This window comes from Mytilus californianus, unplaced genomic scaffold, assembly GCF_021869535.1.
Source record: "Mytilus californianus isolate M0D057914Y unplaced genomic scaffold, xbMytCali1.0.p SCAF_3, whole genome shotgun sequence".
Taxonomy (NCBI): domain Eukaryota; kingdom Metazoa; phylum Mollusca; class Bivalvia; order Mytilida; family Mytilidae; genus Mytilus; species Mytilus californianus.
Window position 1 is genome coordinate 82,042,209 of NW_026262679.1, and position 23,788 is coordinate 82,065,996.

The 23,788-nt window shown below is 32.7% G+C and overlaps 1 protein-coding gene across 4 annotated transcripts in view; it reads right to left on the reverse strand.

Moving 5' to 3' along the window:
* LOC127735189 (furin-like protease kpc-1) overlaps positions 1 to 22,660 on the reverse strand; it is a 71,857-nt gene extending 49,197 nt beyond the window's left edge. For 3 of the 4 annotated variants that reach the window (XM_052245308.1, XM_052245310.1, XM_052245311.1), the window contains exons 1-2: positions 22,229 to 22,659; positions 6,541 to 6,645 (exon numbers count right to left, since the gene is read on the reverse strand). In XM_052245308.1, coding sequence (XP_052101268.1) covers positions 6,541 to 6,645; positions 22,229 to 22,456 — 333 coding nt within the window. In that variant the 5' untranslated portion in view covers positions 22,457 to 22,659. Of the gene's footprint in view, positions 1 to 6,540; positions 6,646 to 22,228 lie in introns of all 4 variants that reach the window. The other variant, XM_052245309.1, reaches the window with a different exon arrangement.
* Positions 22,661 to 23,788: the final 1,128 nt, after the last annotated feature.

Here is a 23,788-nt window from a genome sequence, read left to right on the forward strand (position 1 = left end):
TAAGGTATTATCATAATATTTTGTTATCCAGATGCTATGGTGGCAAGTACTATTTAAAAAATTTTCTCTATACAAGGAGCCTATATGAAATTTCTGATAAGAAAAATGTGATACATCATACATCTATGTTATTCAATAATGATTACCAATATCTAATCAAAATTAAGAAACTTCTATATCACTTTATTTTATTGAAAGTTATTAGGTTTAATTATGAATTGTTGAGGTTATTGTCATGTCAAATGTTTATTCCCTTCAGGGCCCTTAATTGGTATAAAATATTCTTATTCTTCTGTACAGTTGTGATCTTTAAATCAAAGACATAATAAAGAGGCCGGCTCTTCTCTGTAATAACAGCTCAGGCAACAGCTGAACTACAAAAACACTACTTCTAAAAGCCTATACTGTAGCTCAAAGCTTTGGAACAAAGATCCCTGAATGTCTCGGGGAAAACAATTGTCATACAGAAATGTCATATAACTTTCCTCAACAGGAAGATTCCTTTTCAATGGAAACACCATATGATTGATTATTCCTACGCAATCAAACATCAAATAACTTCTATTGTGCCGAATTACACAAAAATCAATCATGCTTTTCTTAATTACTTGCACAGCTTAACATGATTAAACCTTAAATGTTATTGCCAAGTCAATCATAGGTTGACAAAAATTTCAATGTTGTTATATCAAAATAACAAAAATTAAACTCAATCATCTTTAAAAGTTTGTTTTTTAAATCATTTGTGTATGAAATATCGAGACTCTGACTTTACAGTATTTAAATAAAACCTTTTACCATCGGTTCTTAAAAGCAGAGGAAATTCGTGAGAGTTTGAAAAGACCTAGTCATATCATTTGCTTACTTTGAAAGGCCTTATAGCATATATACAGGCAGCAATTCAATTTTGTCATATAACTTTGGTTTGAAACCATTTTTTTCCTATGGTAATTGTAACCCCTTCTATCCTGATCATCAGATGTCAATTTCAATGAAATGTGGAGTACCATAATTGGATCAAGCCTAGCAAATCTTTTCTGCATCAAACATTTCCATGTACTTAAGTCAGGAATCTTGTTATGGTTCCCAGCGCTGCGGGAGGTCAAAGGGTATCTGTTGTAATCGTGTTATTCTGATACTGTTAAATCAGATGTAATCTTTAACTTTGCTAAATCAAACTTAATTAACCAGAACTTCAAATGCTCAAGAATGCATTGATATTCAAGTTAACTAATATAGTTAATTAACCTAAAACTTTCATCAGTTATTCTAGAAATTTGTGTATCAAGGATTTTAAACAAGTGTTAGTTGTTAGAATCATCTTTTATTTGATGTTAAACTAAAGATAGGCATGTTTTATGTGCCAAGGAATCTGCTTCTTACAAAGTACATTGTATGCTGTCAGTACTGCATATATAATTAACCTTCCTCAAGAAAATTTTCCCAAATTCATACAGGGACATTTTCTGGTGACATAATTATCTCCCTTTAACACTGATATTCACTGTCTATCTAATAATGCTATTGACACTTCACTGACTTGAAAACTTCAACATAATTGAATAGCACTGTTTTAACATATCATATAATCAACTTCTAAATACATTTGTAAATATGGACAGGAGGATCAGCTAAAGAATAATTTCATCATGTTGCTATGCAAACTCCATGTGCAAATTCCATTCAATTTTCTTTTCAACAGTCTTTATACATTTCTTTAATGTACAGTATGAGTAACTAAGCAGTATGGAGTGAAAAAAAACAAGTTCCTAACAATCTTTAGTCTTTCTCCATAAAGTTTTCAGGTGACCTTGACCTATGACCCCATATAAAATTAGTTCCCTGTCCTATGCTAAAATGGTGAAGATAGGATGTATTTTGAAGTATTTTGAAACCTCCACAGTGCCTACTAATAATGGATAAACATTCAAACTCCTTTGCCCTACAATTGAGCTTTTGATATGGTATGAGATGATATGGAATGAACTTCAGTTGAATGTTTGTTTACACACTATATTTATCTGGGAATTTAGCCTTTTTGTGCAGATGTGACATGAAGCAATCGCCATTTAATCAAACTATGCAAATAAGTATAAATGTAACTTGGCTGCAATAGCAAACATAACCACATCTAAAAACAGACAGATTTGGTGGTAAACAGGACTGAAATTGTAAATATTACAATCCGAACACTTTAATTATACGATCATAAAATAAAATATTGACAGGTTCTTGTGACTAATAAAGTAGAAATCATATTATTATTTGGTTTGTTTGAAATTGTTCTTTACATTCCTCTAATTTACAACAGGTCATTTCTTTTTTAAACAAAATCCATTACTATCAAAGGATTTGAGATAAAGACAATAGACATTGTTCAAACATACAATATTCTAAAACCAATTATGACAGTATGTCTTCACTTTCTCTTAAAATTACTTGTTTATAAATAGACGAAATCTGTCAAATCGACATGAGATTTTTCTTCATTTTTTGCCAGTTTTAACCAGTTCTGATTGATATTTTTTAACTTGAAAGGACGTCAATATTACTAAATGAATACTAATGAACTTTACTTTCATAACTTTACACAATATTAATAACATGATAAGTTTCTTATCAATTTTCACTTTTTTTATTCCGTTACTAGTGAATGGGAAAGTGGGTGTCAGCAATCCTTAATAGAACAATTAATACATCATGTTTACTTTGACATGTCAAAGCTACTGTACAAATATTTTTTAATGTTGACAATATATAGATGCTGATCATTGAAGACATTGATGAGGACCTTGAACTATTTGTACATGGTCATGAATATTCCCACACATAATGCGATCAAAGAAATTTCTGCTTTTATCTTTTATTTTACAAATGTAAACAAAGACACATATTATTTATAAATCTTGTCAAATATATATATTGTCTCTTGGGTCCCAATTTACCTACAGCCATGCATATAATTTGTAGTCTTCCAAAAAATTTCAACATTTTTATTAAATACATAAACTATATATATATGAACTACTTTTAGTCTATACATCATTACAAATATTTTCTTAGTCAATTTGACCTTGGAACCCAAAAAACAAAAACACAAACAAGAACCATAAATATTATAAAGACATTTGTAGAAGGTCAAATTTTAAACTACAGGGAACATATCTTTAGATGAATTACACATCTTGTAATTTCTTGTCAATCTGGTTTCACAAAAGTACTTAACTGAACTAAAGAAAGGACTGTGATTACCATACAGAATAAATGTAATAAAAGTTATAAACTGCATCTATAAAGATTATAGCAATTTCAGTCTACATAACCTTTATATCAGAAAACATCCAGTGACTTAAGAGTGATAACACATTACCATATAATATCTAGCAGATGACTAGGAGTGATAGCACCTATCCATATAACATTTAGCTGGTGACTTTGGAGTGATTACACCTAGCCATAGAACATCTAGCTGGTGACTTTGGAGTGATTACACCTAGCCATAGAACATCTAGCTGGTGACTTTGGAGTGATTACACCTAGCCATAGAACATTTTGCTGGTGACTTTGGAGTGATTACACCTAGCCATAGAACATCTAGCTGGTGACTTTGGAGTGATTACACCTAGCCATAGAACATCTAGCTGGTGACTTTGGAGTGATTACACCTAGCCATAGAACATTTTGTTGGAAACTTAGGAGTGATTACATCAGTCATTTAACATCTAGCTGGTGACTTTGGAGTGATTACACCTAGCCATAGAACCTCGTGCTGGTGACTTGGGCGTGATTACACCTAGCCATAGAACATTTTGCTGGTAACTTAGGAGTGATTACATCAGTCATTTAACATCTAGCTGGTGACTTGGGCGTGATTACATCAGTCATATAACATCTAGCTGGTGACTTGGGCATGATTACACCTATCCATATAATATCTAGCTGGTGACTTGGAGTGATTACACACTTTGCCATATATCTAGCTGGTGACTTGGGAGTGATTACACCTAATTATATAACCATATAAAATCTAGCTGGTGACTTGGAGTGATTACACTTTGCCTTACACTATCTAGCTGGTGACTTGAAAGTAATAACACCTAGCCATTTAACATCTAGCTGGTGACTTGGGAGTGATTGCATCAGTCATATAACATCTTGCTGTTGACTTGGGAGTGATTGCACCTATCCAAATAACATCTAGTTGGTGACTTGGGAGTGATTACACTTTGCCATATATCTAGCTGGTGACTTGGGAGTGATTACACCTATTCATATAACATCTAGTTGGTGACCTGGGAGTGATTACACACTTTGCCATATATCTAGCTGGTGACTTGGGAGTAATAACACCTAGCCATATAATATCTAACTGGTGACTTAGAGTGATTACACCCTGTCATTTAATATTTATTAAGCAACTTCAGAGCGAATAATCCACAATCCACTGTAAATCACCAACCAAAAAATGTATCAAGATGGCACTATTTTGGATCTATAGGTTTCAAGAGCGCAATTATTCGTAATGCATTTTCCATAGGGTACCAGTGGTGTTCCGTATTTTATTTCTCGAAGACTACACAAACTAGGAAAAAAACGGGTACCAGTTCCTGTTACTAGAAATGCCAGTGTTGCATAACAACCAAAAAAAAATATATGGTCATGCGGCAAAAACTGACTTAAAATGCAGTTGAAAAACATCGTCTATTTTTTTCGCTTAATGAAAAAGGCATATTTTTAATGGCTCTGACGTACAGAAATGGAAGATATTTTCTATACTTTGTAAAATGTGAATTTGAATTTCTGGATTTTTCAAACCTAATTGGATAAGCTTTCGATTAAAAGTAATTCCAATCCTGTATCATCCAATCAGAAGCAGTGCAAGATTCTATTCTGAGTACCATCTTGGGGTAAAAAACTTGCCGGTAAAATGTAAACAAATAATTGCGCTCTTGTATAAACCATAAGATTACACCCACAAACTTTATGAGACGGGAATGAATTAACATACTCGTAGTAGAAATATACAAAAAATGTTACCCTGTGTTGTTTATCAATCTTATTATATCTATCAACCAAAGTTTAAAATTCATAGGACAGACATGCATGAAATTTTGAAGACTGACCCAGTTTCTGTGAATAAAACTTTTCTCTTTGCATTTATATAACTACTAACTAGTGAAAACAGATATATTTACAAAATTCAATACTCTTTTCCAGATCAACAATTAGAAAACAAAAATAGAAAAGTGCTAGACAAAGGAAATAAAAAAATAATAAATAGATAATGCCAAACTGTTTAAAGTGTTGATGGTAAATGCTTGCAAATTACATGATCATAACCAAAGTATAAAGTTTACAATGAGTGTTGCTATTCATCAGTTCCTGATTAAATAATTCAACAATGACACAAGATATTTTAAATATTTTGACTAGTTTTTAAACTACCACGAATAATGAGTGAGCAGCCAAAATAGATTATTAATATTTTGTCAATTACAAATGAACAAATTCCTGTAGGTAACATATTTTCAAAGAAAAAAGACAAAAAAATCAGTTCTAACATACTTCCTAAAATAAAGTCATAAGATCAAGGCAAAATAAAGCGTCAAATCAGACAAATTATATTGGCAATTATAATAATAAAAAGATTAACTTTAAATTTAGAAATTAATGTGTGCATTTATTATTGCAAATCACTCATTAATGGTATTAAAATATGCCAGATATCCATCTAATTAATGTGATTCAAACATTCTGTGAAGGAAAATCACTACACACTGAAATTATGAATGCAAGTTTTTATTATTGTGAATCCGATACTGTTGCATTTTTAGCATTAGTAAAAGCATTGCAATAATTTCTTAATGTACAGTATGCTCAAAATCATAGCATTACAGTAGTATTAATAGAATTCACTGAAAGAAAATCACATTTTGTTCTAAACATATCAAATTATTCTACTGTTCCTGTGACAGGTTGGGATTTTGGAAAGCTAAATATGTGTCAACATGGTTAAGAAATCAAGTGCAATGTACATTTGTACATGTAGATTTGTATATGTAGAAGTAGAATTAAAATTTTCCGACATTTAAACAATGTCACTATGCCATGATGTATGCCTAAAATGCAAGTTAATTTAAGATTAAAGTCCTTAAAATACAGCTGATACAAGTATTTTTCAGTATCTCCCAGTACAGTAGGAGATCCAAGTACAAAAATGTAGGTATTGTTTTCATTTTTATGAAGTGTAATTACAGTAAATAATTTTCAACACAAACGATAAAGCTAGGCAATACACACATGGATGCACTCCTACATTTGTAATATAATGCAGTTACTTCCCTTTTTATTCATTTGAGTGATTAAGAAATAATAGCATATCAGGGGCGGACCCAGCCATTTTTAAAAGGGGAGTTCCAACCCAGGATAAAGGAGGTATTTCAACCATTATGTCCCCATTCAAAAGCATTGATCGTCAAAAAAAGGGGGTTCCAACACCCCCTGCCCCCACCCTGTATCCGCCACTGCATATAAACTTACCTCAGGATGTTCAGACAGAAGTGAATGATGATGTGAACTTGGATCTGCCGATCTTTTTCTTACGTCATGGTGTTCAAATAAATAATGTTCTTTTAAACTACCAATCTGAAACAGAAAATAAAGAGGACTGTAAGATGGTTAATATCATTACTTTATAAAGATGTTGGTATGTCCTGTTGAGATCATCATGACATGTTTTGATTATATGATATATATATATGTATAATGCAATTTGTGATAAAACATGACATACATGCACTGGCAGACCTATTTGGAAAATCACCGCGATTTTTGTAAAAACTCCGGTGTTTTTTGGCTAATCTCCGCGAAACGGATAAAAATTAGAGGTTCATCGTAAATTTGCTGTATTACAGGATATTTTGCATGTTATCCGGAGATTTTCCGTGTCGGCGGGAATTAGCCGTTTGTCCGATAAAACTGGTGTGTATTGAGTCATTGATAGAATCACTGATGCGTGAGCGACGGTTATTAATAGGTCGTTGTATAATCCGTTATGCGTGAGCGACGGTTATTAATAGATCCTTGTAGTGTGGTACAAATTATGATATATAGATGTTTACAGAATTAAAAACAAAGTAACTATAATCATTTGAGATATAAGGAATTTTCAAAAATATATCATATAATGTTTCTGTAAATTTAGAGAGAAACAGATTATATATATCTGGGGATTAGATGGTTACTTTTTTTAATTATATGTCAGAGGCCGCAGATCATTTAATTGCTTCTAGAACCGTTTATTGAAACAAAAATTAAATGAACGGCCAGGGGAAAGTCTTTAGTAACCTTAGTTGGTATCAGGGGTCAACTGGGTTGAGTTCAATATCGTAGCAGCTACGTAGCGGCTATGTAGTTGCTATCAATAACTATGTAGCAGCTTATCTATAGCTACACGTTCAATAGTAAAAATCTACATAGCACTACGTAGCCGCTACGATATTGAACGCAACCCTGGTAATACATAGAGTCAGACCGTCGTTGCATAATATGTATATGTATTTACACACAATGCAGTGCATTCAAACTCGATTTCGCAAACTCGTGGGTTGTCTTTTTAGACAAAAAAGTTCAATTTAAAAGATATGAAAGCTACGTACATGTATACAAGCATAGATATAATAGCCATTATATCTATGATACAAGGAATTGTATATTTAACGTCAATGCCTGTCTTGTAAACTAATCTGTTACACTTTGAAATGTAAATAAGTTCTTTTTAAAAGATTGGACGGTTATTTCACATGAATAAAAGTTCTTCTGATCATTTTTGTTTTACAATGATTTTTGAAAGTGCGATCTTAAAACTAAGTTTGTCCGGACTTGCATGGAATATTTGCCACTGGAAGTTAAGCAACCAACAATCAATCATCTTAAAATAAAATAAATATGCCTGAGCGATAATATTCTTAAATTTTTTAATGTGAAACACAGTTTCTTCATTTATTAGAAATCACTTTCAGGTCTAATGGTAAAGTGAATATACATTCCGGGATGAGATTAATTTACTATAATTGCCAAAGAAAAAGAATTGATATTACGTTTCTTTTAATTAAATTTTAGACTGCAACAAATGTAGATCGAACATTTTTAATAATGAAATAATGCACGTCAAAAATTTCGCTCACAATAGAGATGTTAAAAATAGATTTTATCAATTGTGTCACTGCACGAGATCTTCCAACGGCGGGAAACATCATGTAGCTATAAAAACAGGTGATGTTACTGACCGATTGTGGAATGTCAATTTAGGGTTAAATTTGATGTGTAATGATTGACATTATTGTGCGCGTTAGGTTGAGGCTCTAGAAGGTTCATTTCAATTGATAACCAAAATTATAAAATCAAGTTTTTTTTTCAAATCAACGTTTAAGTGTAAAATTTTGTGGGAGGGACACTTTATTTTGTTTGTTTTTTAGGGGCACAGGGAGTTACCATAAAAATCTATAGGAACATTGAATAAAACAATTTCGAAGGTCACAACTTGTAAACTAATGAAAACAATGATAAACACTGCTGACAAGCGTAAACAGTTGTACATTACTTAGAAAATAGAGAGAGTGAAAAAAAAAGGACGTTGATGATGGTTACTGTTCATGTTAATTTTGAAAGATCGTGGTAACTGATTTCTCGGATGGTGGTACTTGCCAAAAGGTTGTATAAAAGGACAAACTAAGTACAATTTTAGCCGTGATATATGGGGGCCCCTCACGCTTGAATTAATTTACGTTACGTATTTCGTCCGTTATTATGACCTACAGTTGATCATAGTTGAGTACTACGTATCGGTCAGGGGCGGATCCAGACACTGAAAAAAGGAAGGGTGTGCTAGCCAGGGTTTCTCAGAAAAAAGGGGGTGCTAGTACAGTTGGCCTAATGTATTTGAAGGCCAGGATTGGAAGATTATCAGACATTCTGTGGCTCAATTTTAATTTTATTTTCTAACTGTGAAGTGCTACCTAAGCCGTGGCCTGGAGAACCATACCCATTTTTTTAAAAGGGTGTTCCAAAGGCATATTAAAATACTTCCAGCATTATACAGGTCCTGAGGTACAATTTCTTGGGGAGGAGATTTCAATTGCTGTTATGTGGGTTAATTTTTTGTTACTAGGAATTTTCGTTTTTTTTTTTTCATCAGATTTGCCCCAATTGTCTATTCTGTTAAGGTTTCACAAAAGTCAAAATATATAACACTTCATAAACATCTGAACTTTGCCTGTATTTTTCAACCTATAATGAATAAAGTCCTAAACTATATGCAAATATCTTCATTTAAACATACTTAAACATATGCACACCGTGTAAATTGTAAATAAAATTGAAATTGTTATGTTGTGGCCAACCCGGTTCTTGGGGTGAACACCAAATTTTCCAAAAGAAATCTGGAGGCCTATTCTGATCATATTCTGATCCCCAATTTGATGAGAGAAAAAAATATTGTGGTCTGGCAGTTGACAAAAAAAATCGGAATTCCAGAATTCCCCATACCGTTTATTTCAAGAAAAAAATGTTTGGTGCATGGCAGTGGGGAATAACGTTGTGTTCCGAATTATTTCCGACTCAGAACAAACCCCTAACCCTTTGAATTTAAATTTTGCTCCTATATACCTTACTATCGTGAATTTTCAATGTTTCATGTATATTTCAGGTCAGATCCCAGGGCATACTATGTGTTCAAAATTATAAAAACGTAGAAAATTCATGATTCATGTACGTGTAATATGTCTCAAGAAAATGGATTGAAGGCATATTAATTATCAAATTATTTATTTGTACAAAAAAACACATAGGCAATGAAAACCGTGTGTGCGCCAAGAAAGGTCAATACGTATGACTCTGTCTCAACTCGGAGGCTGATTTAGGGGCAGGCTGTCCAGATCCCTCCTTATGGAACTACATATGGTTAATTTTGACTTTTATTTACTTGTTTCACTTACCCGAATAATTCAGTCGTTATATTCCGCTGATCTACGATTATTTCATTAACAAGTATATAGAAGAGATCGATTACGGAGAGAGACTGAATTTTTCGGGGTTAGTTCCACTCCGACCTTTTTTTAGTTTATACAATAAAGCAAGTCTATTTAATCCATTTCTCCGCTGTTTTCGTTATATATAGCACTTTCGTCATACTAAGGTTAGGTTTCAAAGAGTGGATCATTAATATGAACATGTCGGGGTCTTTTATAGCTGACAATGCGGTATGGGCTTTGCTCATTGTTGAAGGCCGTACGGCGACCTATAGTTGTTAATTTCTGTGTCATTTTTGGTCTCTTGTGGAGAGTTGTCTCATTGCCAATCATACCACATCTTCTTTTTTTATATATAATAACAATATCATAATTACAAATACTAATTCTCCTTACGTCATCCGAGAATACACGTGTCTTTTCTTTGGGCTAAAGCGCGAGTAGATAGTCAGATATATATATGGAATTTTGAAAGGACCTTGACTGGCTACACAGCCCTTGCACGATCTGATCGATGGTCAGAAATATGACCGTCAAGTTCTAAGTGCACACAAATGGTCACATGTCATGAATATCCATGAACGTACAACGAACTAAATTTTATATATACGAATCCTTGCTGTACCACAGGTGTCCTTGTGTAATGAAATTTTAGGGTATTGGTGCATAGTCAAGTGATTAGATAAACTTGGATAATCAATGAGAGAGAATGAATGACCATTTTAAGTTAATCCAGGGACTTTCTATTGATTGTTGTTTGCTTTACGCTGCATTAGCACAAAAATGCTATATCGCGGCGAGAGCTTATTCCAATATTTTTACAATTTAAGGTATATTTTTAAAATCAGACAATAAGGTCCTTCAATAAACTAAAAATCTAGACTAAAGGGACTTTCTATACTAACGGGATAAGATAAGATAAAACTTTTTTTTATTAAATAATGAAAGCTTTTTCAGATAAAGGGAGTGTCGGACATAGTTTTAACTCTAAATGAAACTGTTCTTTAATTCATAAATAATAAAACATAAAATTAAAGGCATTTTAGACCCTTCCTACAAACGGAAAAGATGAGCATGAAAAATAAGTGAAAGGGGGGGTGGGCATAAGTGACTGGTTACGAATTAATTTTAATAGTAGTTCACCGTGCAAGAAGTTTTAAAGTACTAATGGAATAGTGTGACAGAAGCGGATTTAGAGGGGGCCAGGTACCCCTTTTCTTGAAAAAAAATGTGGTTGATTATACATGTATTGGGAATCACTGAAGCATGACTGAAGCGACCCCCTCTTAGGCAGTCAGTGCATATGAAAATTTCTGGATCCGCCACTGGTGTGCTAGCTTATAAATGATATATTTTTTACTTCCTTTATTTTTTTTAATCCTTACTCCGTCTTTGTAAAATAATCGAGACTTCATCAGGTATACACGCGGAGAAATAAAATATTGAAGTGATTTGAGTACCGATATATGAAATGTCTCCTTGGTAGCTGGTATCCCTTGTGGGATTAATAAATTGAACTCATGTGTGCCGGAATAGGTAATTAATATATTTAATTTTTATTATTTGTCAACTTATGGTACGGTAATAACTTTTTTTATTTTCCTTTTGTTTCAATTTCAATTTGCCCTTCGTTCTGTGAACAAAATAACACGGCTACACATTTTAAGACAAAACACACTAATAGTTTAACACGCTGACTTATTGTACTCACTTAGTATCAGATAAACGAGATGCATGCTCCTTAAAATCATTTCAGATATTCTATGGAATTTTTAATTCACCAGAAAATCAGAAATATCCATCTTAAACATTTCTTTTTTCATTGGATGTTATATCATTTTAAATATCTAACAAGGCACATAAAAAATTCTAGTTTTTTTGCGATGTCCAATATTACGTGCGATGATGCGTAGCTGCATGGAAGTTACTACATGAATTACATCATTTTGATTATCTTTGAAATCACTCACACGTGGCGGTGTACACATTACACTCAATATACGACTTAAAATACCTGGGGCAATTTATACTTCCGTTTATTGTCCCTTTACTAGCCAGTGTACCTGTGTAAGGTTATAGATGTATCTCTGACTCCAAAACAGTAGAGTGCGAATCCCGGATTTTGACAAAGAATGTTGGAGGACGAAAAGACAACATTCGAAATGAGATTTATGTATAAAGTTTATATTATGCATATATACCATTGAAGCAGCCTCTGATAAATTGTCATCTAAGACGGTATAAATTAAAATTCTGTTGACATGGCACGAAGAGGAGTTGAGAAATATGCGACACATTTTATTCAATGTCCTCACAAAGGTAGTTTATTTTACATGTTCTCGGACATTAAATATATTTCTTGTGTGACAGTTTGCTGACTGTTAACACCATGTTTAATTTATCTTAATTGACAAACATTTTGATAAGGTTCCATCATTTGAAAATAAGTTATTAAAATCTCAGTAGGTTCAAAACTACTAAATTTTATCACACAGAAGGCAACAAATAAAGGTTACAGAAATGGGCTCTACCACTTCACACTTTGGCAATTGAAAATAAAATCTAATCAGTCAAATTCTCAGTATCACAACTTCATTTAACTGCAGTAGATATTGTCTTTCAAGATAACTGAATAAAATAAATATTCTTTAAAACAAGAGTGTAGGGAGTCTATTTCCTACCGACTCGCATGAACAATTTTCATTTTTTTTATATACTGCCTGAATGACATGACTCGAGAAATATTTGTCACTGGACATCAATTTAAAAATTAAAAAGAAAACAAAGAACTCGAAATTAAGGATCTGTATGACACCGTACGGCCCTTCTCAGACAGTGAGCAAAACTCATACCATATAGAATTTATAAAATGCCCCGACATGACATAATTTGGAAAAATTAAAAAGACAACACCTTTAAAAATTACAAGCTCCTGACTTGCCAGGACAGTCATAGAATGAGGAGGGTTTAAACCTATTTGAGATAGCTCAACCCTCATGCGGTCACCAATCCTGGAATGTAAGACTGAGAAAATCTATATCCTTTGCTTTATAGGATAGGACTGGGCCTCTCCCAACCTGGACAGTGAGGTAATAACATGCACAAATTGTGAAAATTAAAGTTAAAATCAATAAGAATCATTGGATCTAGTGTAACGCAGTTATAAACAGTCAGAGAAAAATCATGAACTTGTGTGATACCAAAATATACGTACATAAAATCGAGAGAAAAAGGCACGACCATAAGTATGCATTAAAGCAATCTATATATGTAGCAGGGAATTTATGTTTTTTTTTGTTCACATCTCATCCTTTTTTTTTCCATTCATTTCCAATGTTTGTCGACTTGATATATAGCCTGGTTAAGGATGTACTTATGTGATGTTTATGAATTTGTGTATAGCTTGTTATGTTTCTTTACAAAAGCTTCTCCGACTTATAGTATCTATCTATCTATCTATACTACTTAAACGAGAAGACCTCATTTTGTTAGTCGCTTCTCTTCCTTCCATAATAAATTAATCATCATGACTCTGTGTTCTATAGGTTCCATGCATAGTTGCATTTGTCATCTATTCTTATGATTCTACTGTTTGGGTTATTTTAGGAGAAATCAATTTAGCAGTGATCGCCGTGTAGAAGAAACTTGGAATTGATAGTTTATATCAAATATACTTTATTGATAATAAATGTATGTTCATAGTATACAGAAACGCCAAAATAATGGTATTTAACAGAAAACAAAAAAAATAATGCACTTTGGAGAAAAGGGAGAGGGCTTGAAAAAAATTGTCCTGTCTCCAGGAGTCCCTATGAATTTTGATACCTTTTCTGAAATTATCCAGATTTATAAAAAGAGATGGACCATTTTGTACATATACCAAGGGGAAACTTCGTGCAAAGCATTATTATTTATAGTTTAATTGAATTTAGTAGAAAAAGAAAATTTGGTGAAAATAAAACCAAGATTTTTTTAGAAAATCCACAGATTTTAAGACCGAGATTTTTATACGTTTCCAATTTTTTTTTTGGGGGGGGATCGTATAATGGTATGATGTGGTTGTTGTCGTCTACGTCGTCCGAAGACACATTTGTAGTTTCTGGACTATTATTTGTGTGTAAGTGTATGGATCTCTCTGACATTGTACCACAAAGTTCCATATCACAAAAGGAATGCTGGGATTGAGTTTGGGGGTAATTGCCCCATTCATGAAGGAATTCGGGGCCATAAAAGGGCCAAAAAACATTTTTTTAGTTATTCTAGTTTTTCAGACAATAACTTGTGTTTAAGTCACTGTATGGATCTTTCTGAAATTGTACTACAAGTTTCCATACTACAAAGGAAAACTGGGATCAAGTGTTGAGGTTATTGCTCCAAAGGGCGGGGGGGGGGGGGGGGGGGGGGTTGTGAGTTCAAAAAGTTTGCAGGTTTCCAAATTTTTAAAAGGGATTTAATTTTTTTTTCAAAATTTTTCAAATTTTAAAATATTTCAAAAGTTTCAAGAAGAAATCTTTAATTGCACAGTATTGCCCAATAGATTTGAAAGACCTTTACACATGTTTTGTGTCAGAAACCTATATTATGTCAAAATTTTGATCACAATCAGGGGTTAAAAAATCCGGGACTAGACTTTTACACTTCGGGCAATTAAAACTTGTAACCGAATATGCCCGACGGACTAGTAACAAACAATTCTTGGCATTTCCAAAATAGTTAGTGGAAAATCCCCTCATCGCTATTCTATCTTAGCCAATCAGATTCAATTACGTACGTCATCCGGGATTCCAAGAATTTGAACCGATTTTGTACATGTCTTAAAAATAGAACAACTAACTCTGGGTGGACCGGTATCATGTATTGATCGCAATTCACGTACTTTCAATATCAATTTCTCAGTACAGGGGGTATTGTACATTGCTTATGCCGAGATTTTCAATTAATGGTACTTGGGTGTATGATGTAATGATCGATATTGACCTGTCTTGTCGGACAGCTGTTAATTTGAGCTTGAAACCATGCACAAATTATTTCTAAACATTTTAGTACGGCCACCACAGGAACTTTGTCAGTTTTAAAACGAAAGACGGTAGATGAAGGGGGTAATGAGGCTGAAAATTTATCCCAAAAATGCCAAATACGACCAGGAAAAGCGGAAAAAAACATTTATAGTGTCATTGACAGAAAGATTCCCCATGGGCAAGGTCGACTGTTACTGATGATAAACAAGAGATGATGTTTTGTGAATATTGCCGTTATTTTCCCGATCTCGCTGATAAAAAGTCTGCTTTGTATGTTTGAACAACAAATATACGAACTGAACCACTGGTTTAACATGACAATATCAATGAACATGTTTTCTGTGCCCGAAAATATTTAACAACCCATAGTACAAGGGATATCCAAAAAGATGTCTAGAGACCCCTGTTATAATTAATAAAACAAAAATTCATTTGATTTATTTAATCAAATACCGTGTATAATGCCGGATTCAAAACAAGGGACATCCACTCTAAATTTGAAAGGTATACTCGGGCTAGCAGGTCAGTTTTGATGGGCTAGCAGCTCTTTCAACAGGGCTAGTAAAATCCTGCTACCAATAAGTCCTGGGCTAGTGAGCTGTAACACATTTTTTTAACCCCTGACAATCCTAATTCAGACAGTAATAAGCTTGAATATTGTGTCAAAATTTGCCCCAACTGTTCATGGTTCAACTTCTGCGGTCATATCAGGCTGCGCTCAGCGCCGAAGCATTTTATTTTTGTTATAATATTTTAAACATATATAACTCAATTAAAAAAATCATTGCTAGCACTGAATGCAATAATCCTTCATCAATAAAGCATCGAATCGCCAAATATGACAGTACAAGGGAAAAGCTGTGGATTTTCTAAAAAAAAATCCATATGTTTAGCATTTAATCAACACAAGGGTACATAATCCTTTAAAGCCTTTGAGAACGTAACTTTTTAGCAAGGAACTATAACGTATGCAGATTTTCTTTGAACACATACGAAGGTCTTGAATATTGGGGGGGGGGGGGGGGGTCTTTCAATCCTAATTGTCTTTTAATTTGTTAGTCATCTGTTTTTCTCTATTCTTCATATTTTTTTCTCATTATTCTATATTCTTTATTTTCTTGGCAGCTATTTTTTTTACTTTTCTGGTCCTATGTTGTGCACTTTTTGTCCATTTGTGTTCTCTATTCTTCTATAAATCCTATCCAGACCCTCACAAACATACATAATCAATAAGTTCCGCTCCTATTACCTAACCCCACTTGACATGGATATAGATAATTGTCATCCATGGGGTTTTCTCATCCGTTTTGAATATAACATTGCTATTAAAACGGGTACGTTATAAAAAAAGAAGACGTGGTATGATTGCCAATAAGACAACTCTCCACAAGAGAAATGACACAGAACTTAACAACTATAGGTCACTGTACAGCCTTCAACAATGAGTACAGCCAATGTTGTATAGCCAACTTTAAAAGGACAACATACTAGGAGTCCATTACAGATATAACATATAGAGATGTATAAATACGCAGTCACGTATACGTCCGATGCTAAATTGTTGACTTTGTTGGAAGGCAAAATGATTAGCCCTATACTGACTGGAACTAGTATATATATAACTGAAACTAGATGAAAATCAAGGAATCTACACATGCTGTAATAGCAAATCTGAACGGAACCAAAACGCATGTTTGTAAAAAAATAAATAATATACAACTTACATTTCAGCAACTGTTATATTAGTAATTATTAATGATGTAGTTCGTGAATAAATTGTCCTACACAGTGGAACAAATGGACAGTCTAAGTACGTTAATGTCTGGATTAATATTTCTGCAAAGACGTTGTCATTTTATTGTTTCCATTAACCGACTTAAATAAAAATCAAATTATAACTTTGTAATTATTATAAATGTTTACCTTTTGAAATAAATTTTGGTTTATTGAATATATTTACGGGAAAAACGAACTCAAATGTTTTATTTCCATGTATTTTATGACATATTAAAAAACCTCTTTGTGTAAAAGAAAAATCGAATCACATCAAATTTTGATCGGCCGTAAAATAAACTTCACATCACTTTATTTATATCACAAATCAATTTACAAAAACTTCTCAACGATGTCATAATAGAAAGCACGAGTGATCTATCTGGCGGACCAACTTGTGGCTAATGATTGACAGGTATGATTAGATCTTGAGGCTCCTATGGGGAACGTGGTGTCGAAAGGAAAATAGAAGATTATTCAATTATAATTTTTAGGACTCGTACGAAATGTGATCTGATATGGAAAATTTTGAGTTCTTTTAATAGCACAAAGAAATAAGACGTTAGAAGGGTTACAAATGTGTAACTATAAGGCCGCAATTAAAAATATCTTTGTTTCCCCTTACCCTACCCACCATTTTGGAAGTGGGTAGGTAGGTAGGCTTTTTTTTTTTTTTTTTTTAGAGAAAATCCCTGAAATATATCTAACACACAGGAAAACAACAAATTGAACTTTATTGATACTAAAACAACATACTGTATAACGTATTATGCATGACTAGAAGACCTTACAATTTCAGACTAGAAAATGTTTGTAAATATATAAGTCTTTGTGACTTAGAGTAGACCACATATAAATTGAGACACGGTTCTATATTTTTCTTATATTTTTATTAATTCAATTGAAAATATAAAACCCCAATGAGACTGCTACCTAGTAACATTCGATGCAAAAAATATGTACACTTGTTTTTCATTTAAGGAAATACTAGAAGCCACAAACCGTGATCCAAGCGAGTATGGCTATGCCTATTAAGGCTTATTCTAGAAAACTATGAATTTATTTTTAACAATAAACTTTACCATGAAACCTTGGGCGTGCCTATGTGCGGATCAGCATTCGCTGAGTTAGCAGACCTTACAATGTTTGTTAATTCTTGAACACATTTTACAATGCTTTCAACACAGAGACACAAAATGATAATGATAGTTGAAGTTCGCCTACGTATTTTCCTGTAATGAAACAATATTCTTAGACACTGTCATAATTATACAAAGGAGAAAGATTCTTTAACGAAGGCATAGTATGATACAAGACATTAAAACCAATATCAAACCAACTGAAACATATCAATATCTGCACAGACACAGCTCACACCCAAAAAGTGTTTTCATTGAAAGGATTTATCAAGGGTGAAGTATTGAGGTATCCCAGAAACACAAGCAGCAAAACTGATCTTAAAAAAAACAGTAAGAAGCTCAAACGAGGATATCAAATATCTGAAATCAACGATTTTTTTTTATCAAACACAAAATACAGAAAGGGAAAACTTGCTAACACATCGCCCAGCGAAACGGGAGCAACCGCTAGTAATGTTAACAAAATTCAACCCATCTATACAGAAACTAAAAATATAATAATAAAACACTGGCATCTTATTTCACAAAACCCTGAATGTGTGACCATATTTAATCATCAGCCCATTATAGCTTATAAACGACATAAAAACTTACAAGAACTGTTATCAAAGAATTAGCTGGTATAGTCATCTCGACTTTTCACAACACAATATGATACTGAGCTCGAAAAAAATCAACTACTATTTTATCCAAAGACAACTGGTGTATGGTCCAATATAACATACGAAATGAAACAAAATAGCATAAATAGCACGCCAATATACAACTTATTGAGTCGACCACTGATGAAGGCGAACTCAGGGATTTACCACAAACACGGCAGAAACACCGGGCCTAACATTTAAGCTCAAGGGTGAGCTCGGATGCGCAATCGTAACTACTCGGCCATTCTCGCTACGTATTTTGTTATTGGAGGCGTAGCTAGAATGGCAGAGTAGTTACGATTGCTCGGATGCATTTATTTAAAACATTATTCCATTCCAATTTCAGTATCCTTGCATACGTTGTTTACCCTTTGCTGCAAACACACGGGCGACAATGATTTCGCGGAATGTTGAAAATACGGACCATTCAAGGAAACGAAATTAAAAAACGAACTTTTCAGCGAAACCAAAAAAAAAAAAAAAACAACAACGTGATTTTCGAAAAAATTATTTCAGTCGGCGGATTTTTAGTGGGTCGGTCGGGTAAGGGGAAACAAACTTAATTTTAATTTTGGCCTAAACCAATGACTCGTATGTAATTTACGGGAAAGATTTTATCAAAAGTTTGTTGAAAACTTTCAATTTCAAACCTTCTTGGTTGGAATGAATATGTTCGATTTATATGCAAATAGGTCTTTATTATATAATATATTTAAATTATCTTCATTAATTACAATACAATATATAACATGTATCTATGATATCCTCCGTAACGACTAAATATATGTACAGGTAAAATTAAATTCTGATCAATCGGGTACAGATTGATTTACGACCTTCCACTGGTATTGCACAAGCAATATCACAGCAGGTGTTAAATACACTAGGACAAGTGTCAGATCAGTTTGACATCCTGCCCGATTACGGTATCTTCCGGAGACTCTATAAGTACAAGGACTGATTTTTTTTCTAAACATGACAATTGTGAAGAATTTTTTAAAGTGAGAACAAAGTTTCTGACCCAAACTATCGATTCACATTATGAATCTATCATGAATAGTAGATTAGTTTACGTTTTTTAACGTAAATACGATTTCCATTCATATATTAAAAAAATTGTAGTTGTCTTTTGCAAAGATAACACATGTATTCATCTTGTTCATTGGTCACATTAAAATAGATTTTTCTTTAATGAACAATGACAACATTTGATATTTATATCGTAAGTAACTTTATTATCAAAAACACCGTTTTATCTCGACCGAAAAGGGAAGTAAGATAGTTTTTTTAATCTGACTGTAAACATTGTATATATCACAACGATCTATTAATAACCGTCGCTCACGCATAACGGATTCTATAATCATCTATGTACAACGATCTATTAATAACCGTCGCTCACGCATCACTGGTTCTATCACTGACTCAATACACACCCGTTTTATCGGACAAACGGCTAATTCCCGCCGACACGGAAAATCTCCGGATAACATGCATAATATTCTGTAATACAGCAAATTTACGATGAACCTCTAATTATTATCCGTTTCGCGGAGATTAGCCAAAAATCGCGGGCATTTTCCAAATAGGTCTACCAGTGATGTATTATCTCAATAAAAGAATGAACTATTCATGTTAGGTATAATAAATAAACACATGTATTATTTGAACTCTGGTGGATAGTTTGTTTCATTTTGCTACATGTACAAACGTAAAAAACAAAAAAAAACTAAAATGTTCATCAATTTGAAGTCACAATAGTATATTTGCCAATCTGTAATTGACCCTGTAACTTAAAATCCATTCCTACAATAATCTGTGGACAATGTGTGTAATCTTTAACTTTTCCAAATCTTTTAATCAAATTTGATGTTTTGTCAAGCTAAAACTTTTGATATCAACATGATCAATAGTTATTTTCATTAAAATTGAGATAAAAAGCCTTCATTTCACATACAACTTATCCTGCTTTGCTTGGGCACCAGCCCATTTAGTACAATATAGAACCAGGCTTCAATTGACAAAGGGAAACAACTTGTGTTAAAAGTGTGTAATAACAGAATCAAATTGGTAATTGACAAATACAAAAAGATGAACATGTAGACTATTGAGACCTCATGATCAATATTATTCTCACATGAAATTTCCCCTGAAATGTTGAAATGGTAAATGCAAAGCTTAAGGTAATAAACATGATAAATTTTATACAATAACTTTATATGTATAACAATCCTCTTACTAAAAAATTGTATGTTTAGACTTTTTTTAATGGTGAGCATCATGGTAACCAATGTTTATACAATGTACATGTACAGGTCATTTCGTGACATCATCAGTATTGATTCCTACACAAGCAAAACAGTTGTTCTGATGAAATTTTGTATAAATGCATCTTGAAATAATTTTTACAGCTTTTACATTGAATTCAAATTAGAAGATTAATATTACCGAGTTCTGGTGTGATAATTAAGTCTCTTACTAAAAAATTAAACATAAAGTCCTACCGACTTACATTGTAATTCATTTTGTGAGCTTGTCTGCAGAGTTTAGAGACAATAAACTCATTCAAAATATCCTTTAATATTTGGAATATATCCCTTTGGCATTTTTTGCCTCTCTTTTATTACTACAGATTACAAATTAATATGATTTGTTAAAAGTTCATTTTCTTTTAATTTTATTGTTGCAGCCAAACATGTACAATGTTAATTTAAAATTAAACTCAGAATGTAAATTACTGTTGTCATCTGAGGTATCAGATTTGAAAGTTGAATCAATAAGGTTCATCAAAAGAAATCAACAATTGTGGTCATGTTTACAAGACAAGATTTAATTAGATTACATACATGTACAAATAAACCTGTGCACATGACAAGCATGTACATGTAGTTTTCAGGCATGGCAGGAACTGGATAAAAAATCTTTAAAAAAGACATGCTTGCTGGGTTGCTCTCTCATATTTATTCCCTGTTATGGCTGTAGTTTAATGAATTTTTAATTAAATAGTATTAGTTATTTTTACAAAAAGTCTGAAATTCTTATTTCTTAAAATGTCAGTAAAAATTGAAAATACTACTGGAAAGTGGAAACCTGTACATTTTGTACATGTAGATTTGTACAAAATCTTATTCTTCATGCTTTCAATACACTGATCTAGGGTTATTTTTTTTTAATGAGTTAAACCTTTGACCAGAGCTCAATCAGTGTAAACAACTAAACAACGTCATTGAACAATCAGTTCTTACAGAGACGTAATAACATAAGCATGGGGACATAGGAAATTTTATGGGAAACTCGGAAAGTGCACGATTTCGAAAGTCGTTTATTACATGTATAATTTTTTTTTGTATATCAAAACTGTAACACTAAGATACAAAATGTAGGTATGCTAACTGAGAGATGTCTGTAGGTATTTTTTCTTTGTTGGTTGCTGTTTCATTGATGTATGGTCCACTGTATACAATTATACTTTATGACATAGCTAAATGTATTTGTTTATGTTTTTAAAAAGTTAATCTACTGTACATTGTATACCACTCAATATGCAAACATCAGCACAACTTTTTATATAGTAGAAGCTTACTACTTCAATCCATCATCTGCTCAAAGAAATCAAAAATACTGACCTGTCCATGATTTATAAATCCAAATTCCTTTGCAAGATTATTCGCTTTTGTGACGCTCCCCCCTTTGATATGGACGGCAAACTGATTCACATAATACGCTGAGCATATGTGACTAGATAAAAATAATAAAGTTAAAAAATAATAAATAAACGTCCGGTAATTGCTGATATTTCCAGAAATAAAGGTTTTTCTTTGGAAAGAAAGACATGTGAATGGATTTGACTTCATAATGAAAAAACTGTTGCAAGTCCTCCTCTAAAACCGGAGACAACTGTATAAGAAGATCGAATTGTTGGAACTCTATATCATTTCTATGACAATATGTCGAAATCTTTTGTGTATTTCGTTTAAAACATCTTTCACACCAAAACACGTCACGTTTCTGAAGTTTACATCCTACTTCCGTGAACTTCAATGATCCCTTCAGGCGCCCCCTGGTGGTGGATAGAAAAGATTGCATACTGTTACAAGTTTAGCTTTTCAAAAAGCTTGTTGTTTATTCAAATCGGTAGCATTGTATTTACGGTAGACACCTGGGACCAATATATAAATATTCATGTATTTTTGCAAAGTAAACACATATTCTTTATTAATTGAAAACATTTTCACTATTGTTTTGCAAAAAAAGAAAATATTGTGATGGATTTTTAGGAAATATTTGTTTTCAAAACCACATGCGCTTAAGTTGAGTACAGGATTTGGGTATTGTTTTGTTTTCATTGTTTGCACAGACATATAATACCATTATATTTCTTTGTTTGCACTGAATATTTAATTTTCGAACTTAACACGACATTAGAAAACAACAAGGCAGCTAAATTTTCACTTATGTGCCCGGAAGTTTTATCAAAAATGCACTGGATGCATGCTAACATTTTTCCCGAACTGTTACCTCAGGAAAATAATTTTGTAAGCGATTTTTTCGAGCACATTAAAAAATAAATTATGGGGAACAAAAATTTTTGGTGTACATTAAACATACACTATCTACGTACTGTGTATAATAACCAGAATCATGATAAACATGACGCAAATTTCAACGACAATCGTCAAAACTCTACGATAATACTTATTTCATAAAGGCGTAGACAAAAAAAAAATCTGAACAAAAACAGTTTTGACATATAAATGTTCTAAAATGGTGGAAAAAGTAATATCAAAATATGAGCTTGCAAGATAATGCAAACGATTTTTTTTATTTAGGGAGAGCAAAAATCGATAAAATACCACCATTCCACTGAACGAGAAAACATGTCATTTGTTATTCGGTGATGTAATTTATATCATAAATATAAGAAGCATGTACATCCATCTTCTAAAATATGTGATGCATTATTAGATTTTTTTACCTTACTTTTGAGATATACGTATGAAACATCGAAAACTGGAATTTTTACAGTTAACAGAGAATAGGTGAACTATGGTATTTCATATATCTGATACAAATACAGTCCTTATCTTTCATTGCTAAAACAAGAACCAGAATAAATTTTTTTTATTTTTTCGTCAAATTTTGCTTTGAAGAATCGTATTCGTAGGTGTTTTCCCTAAGAGTACAAG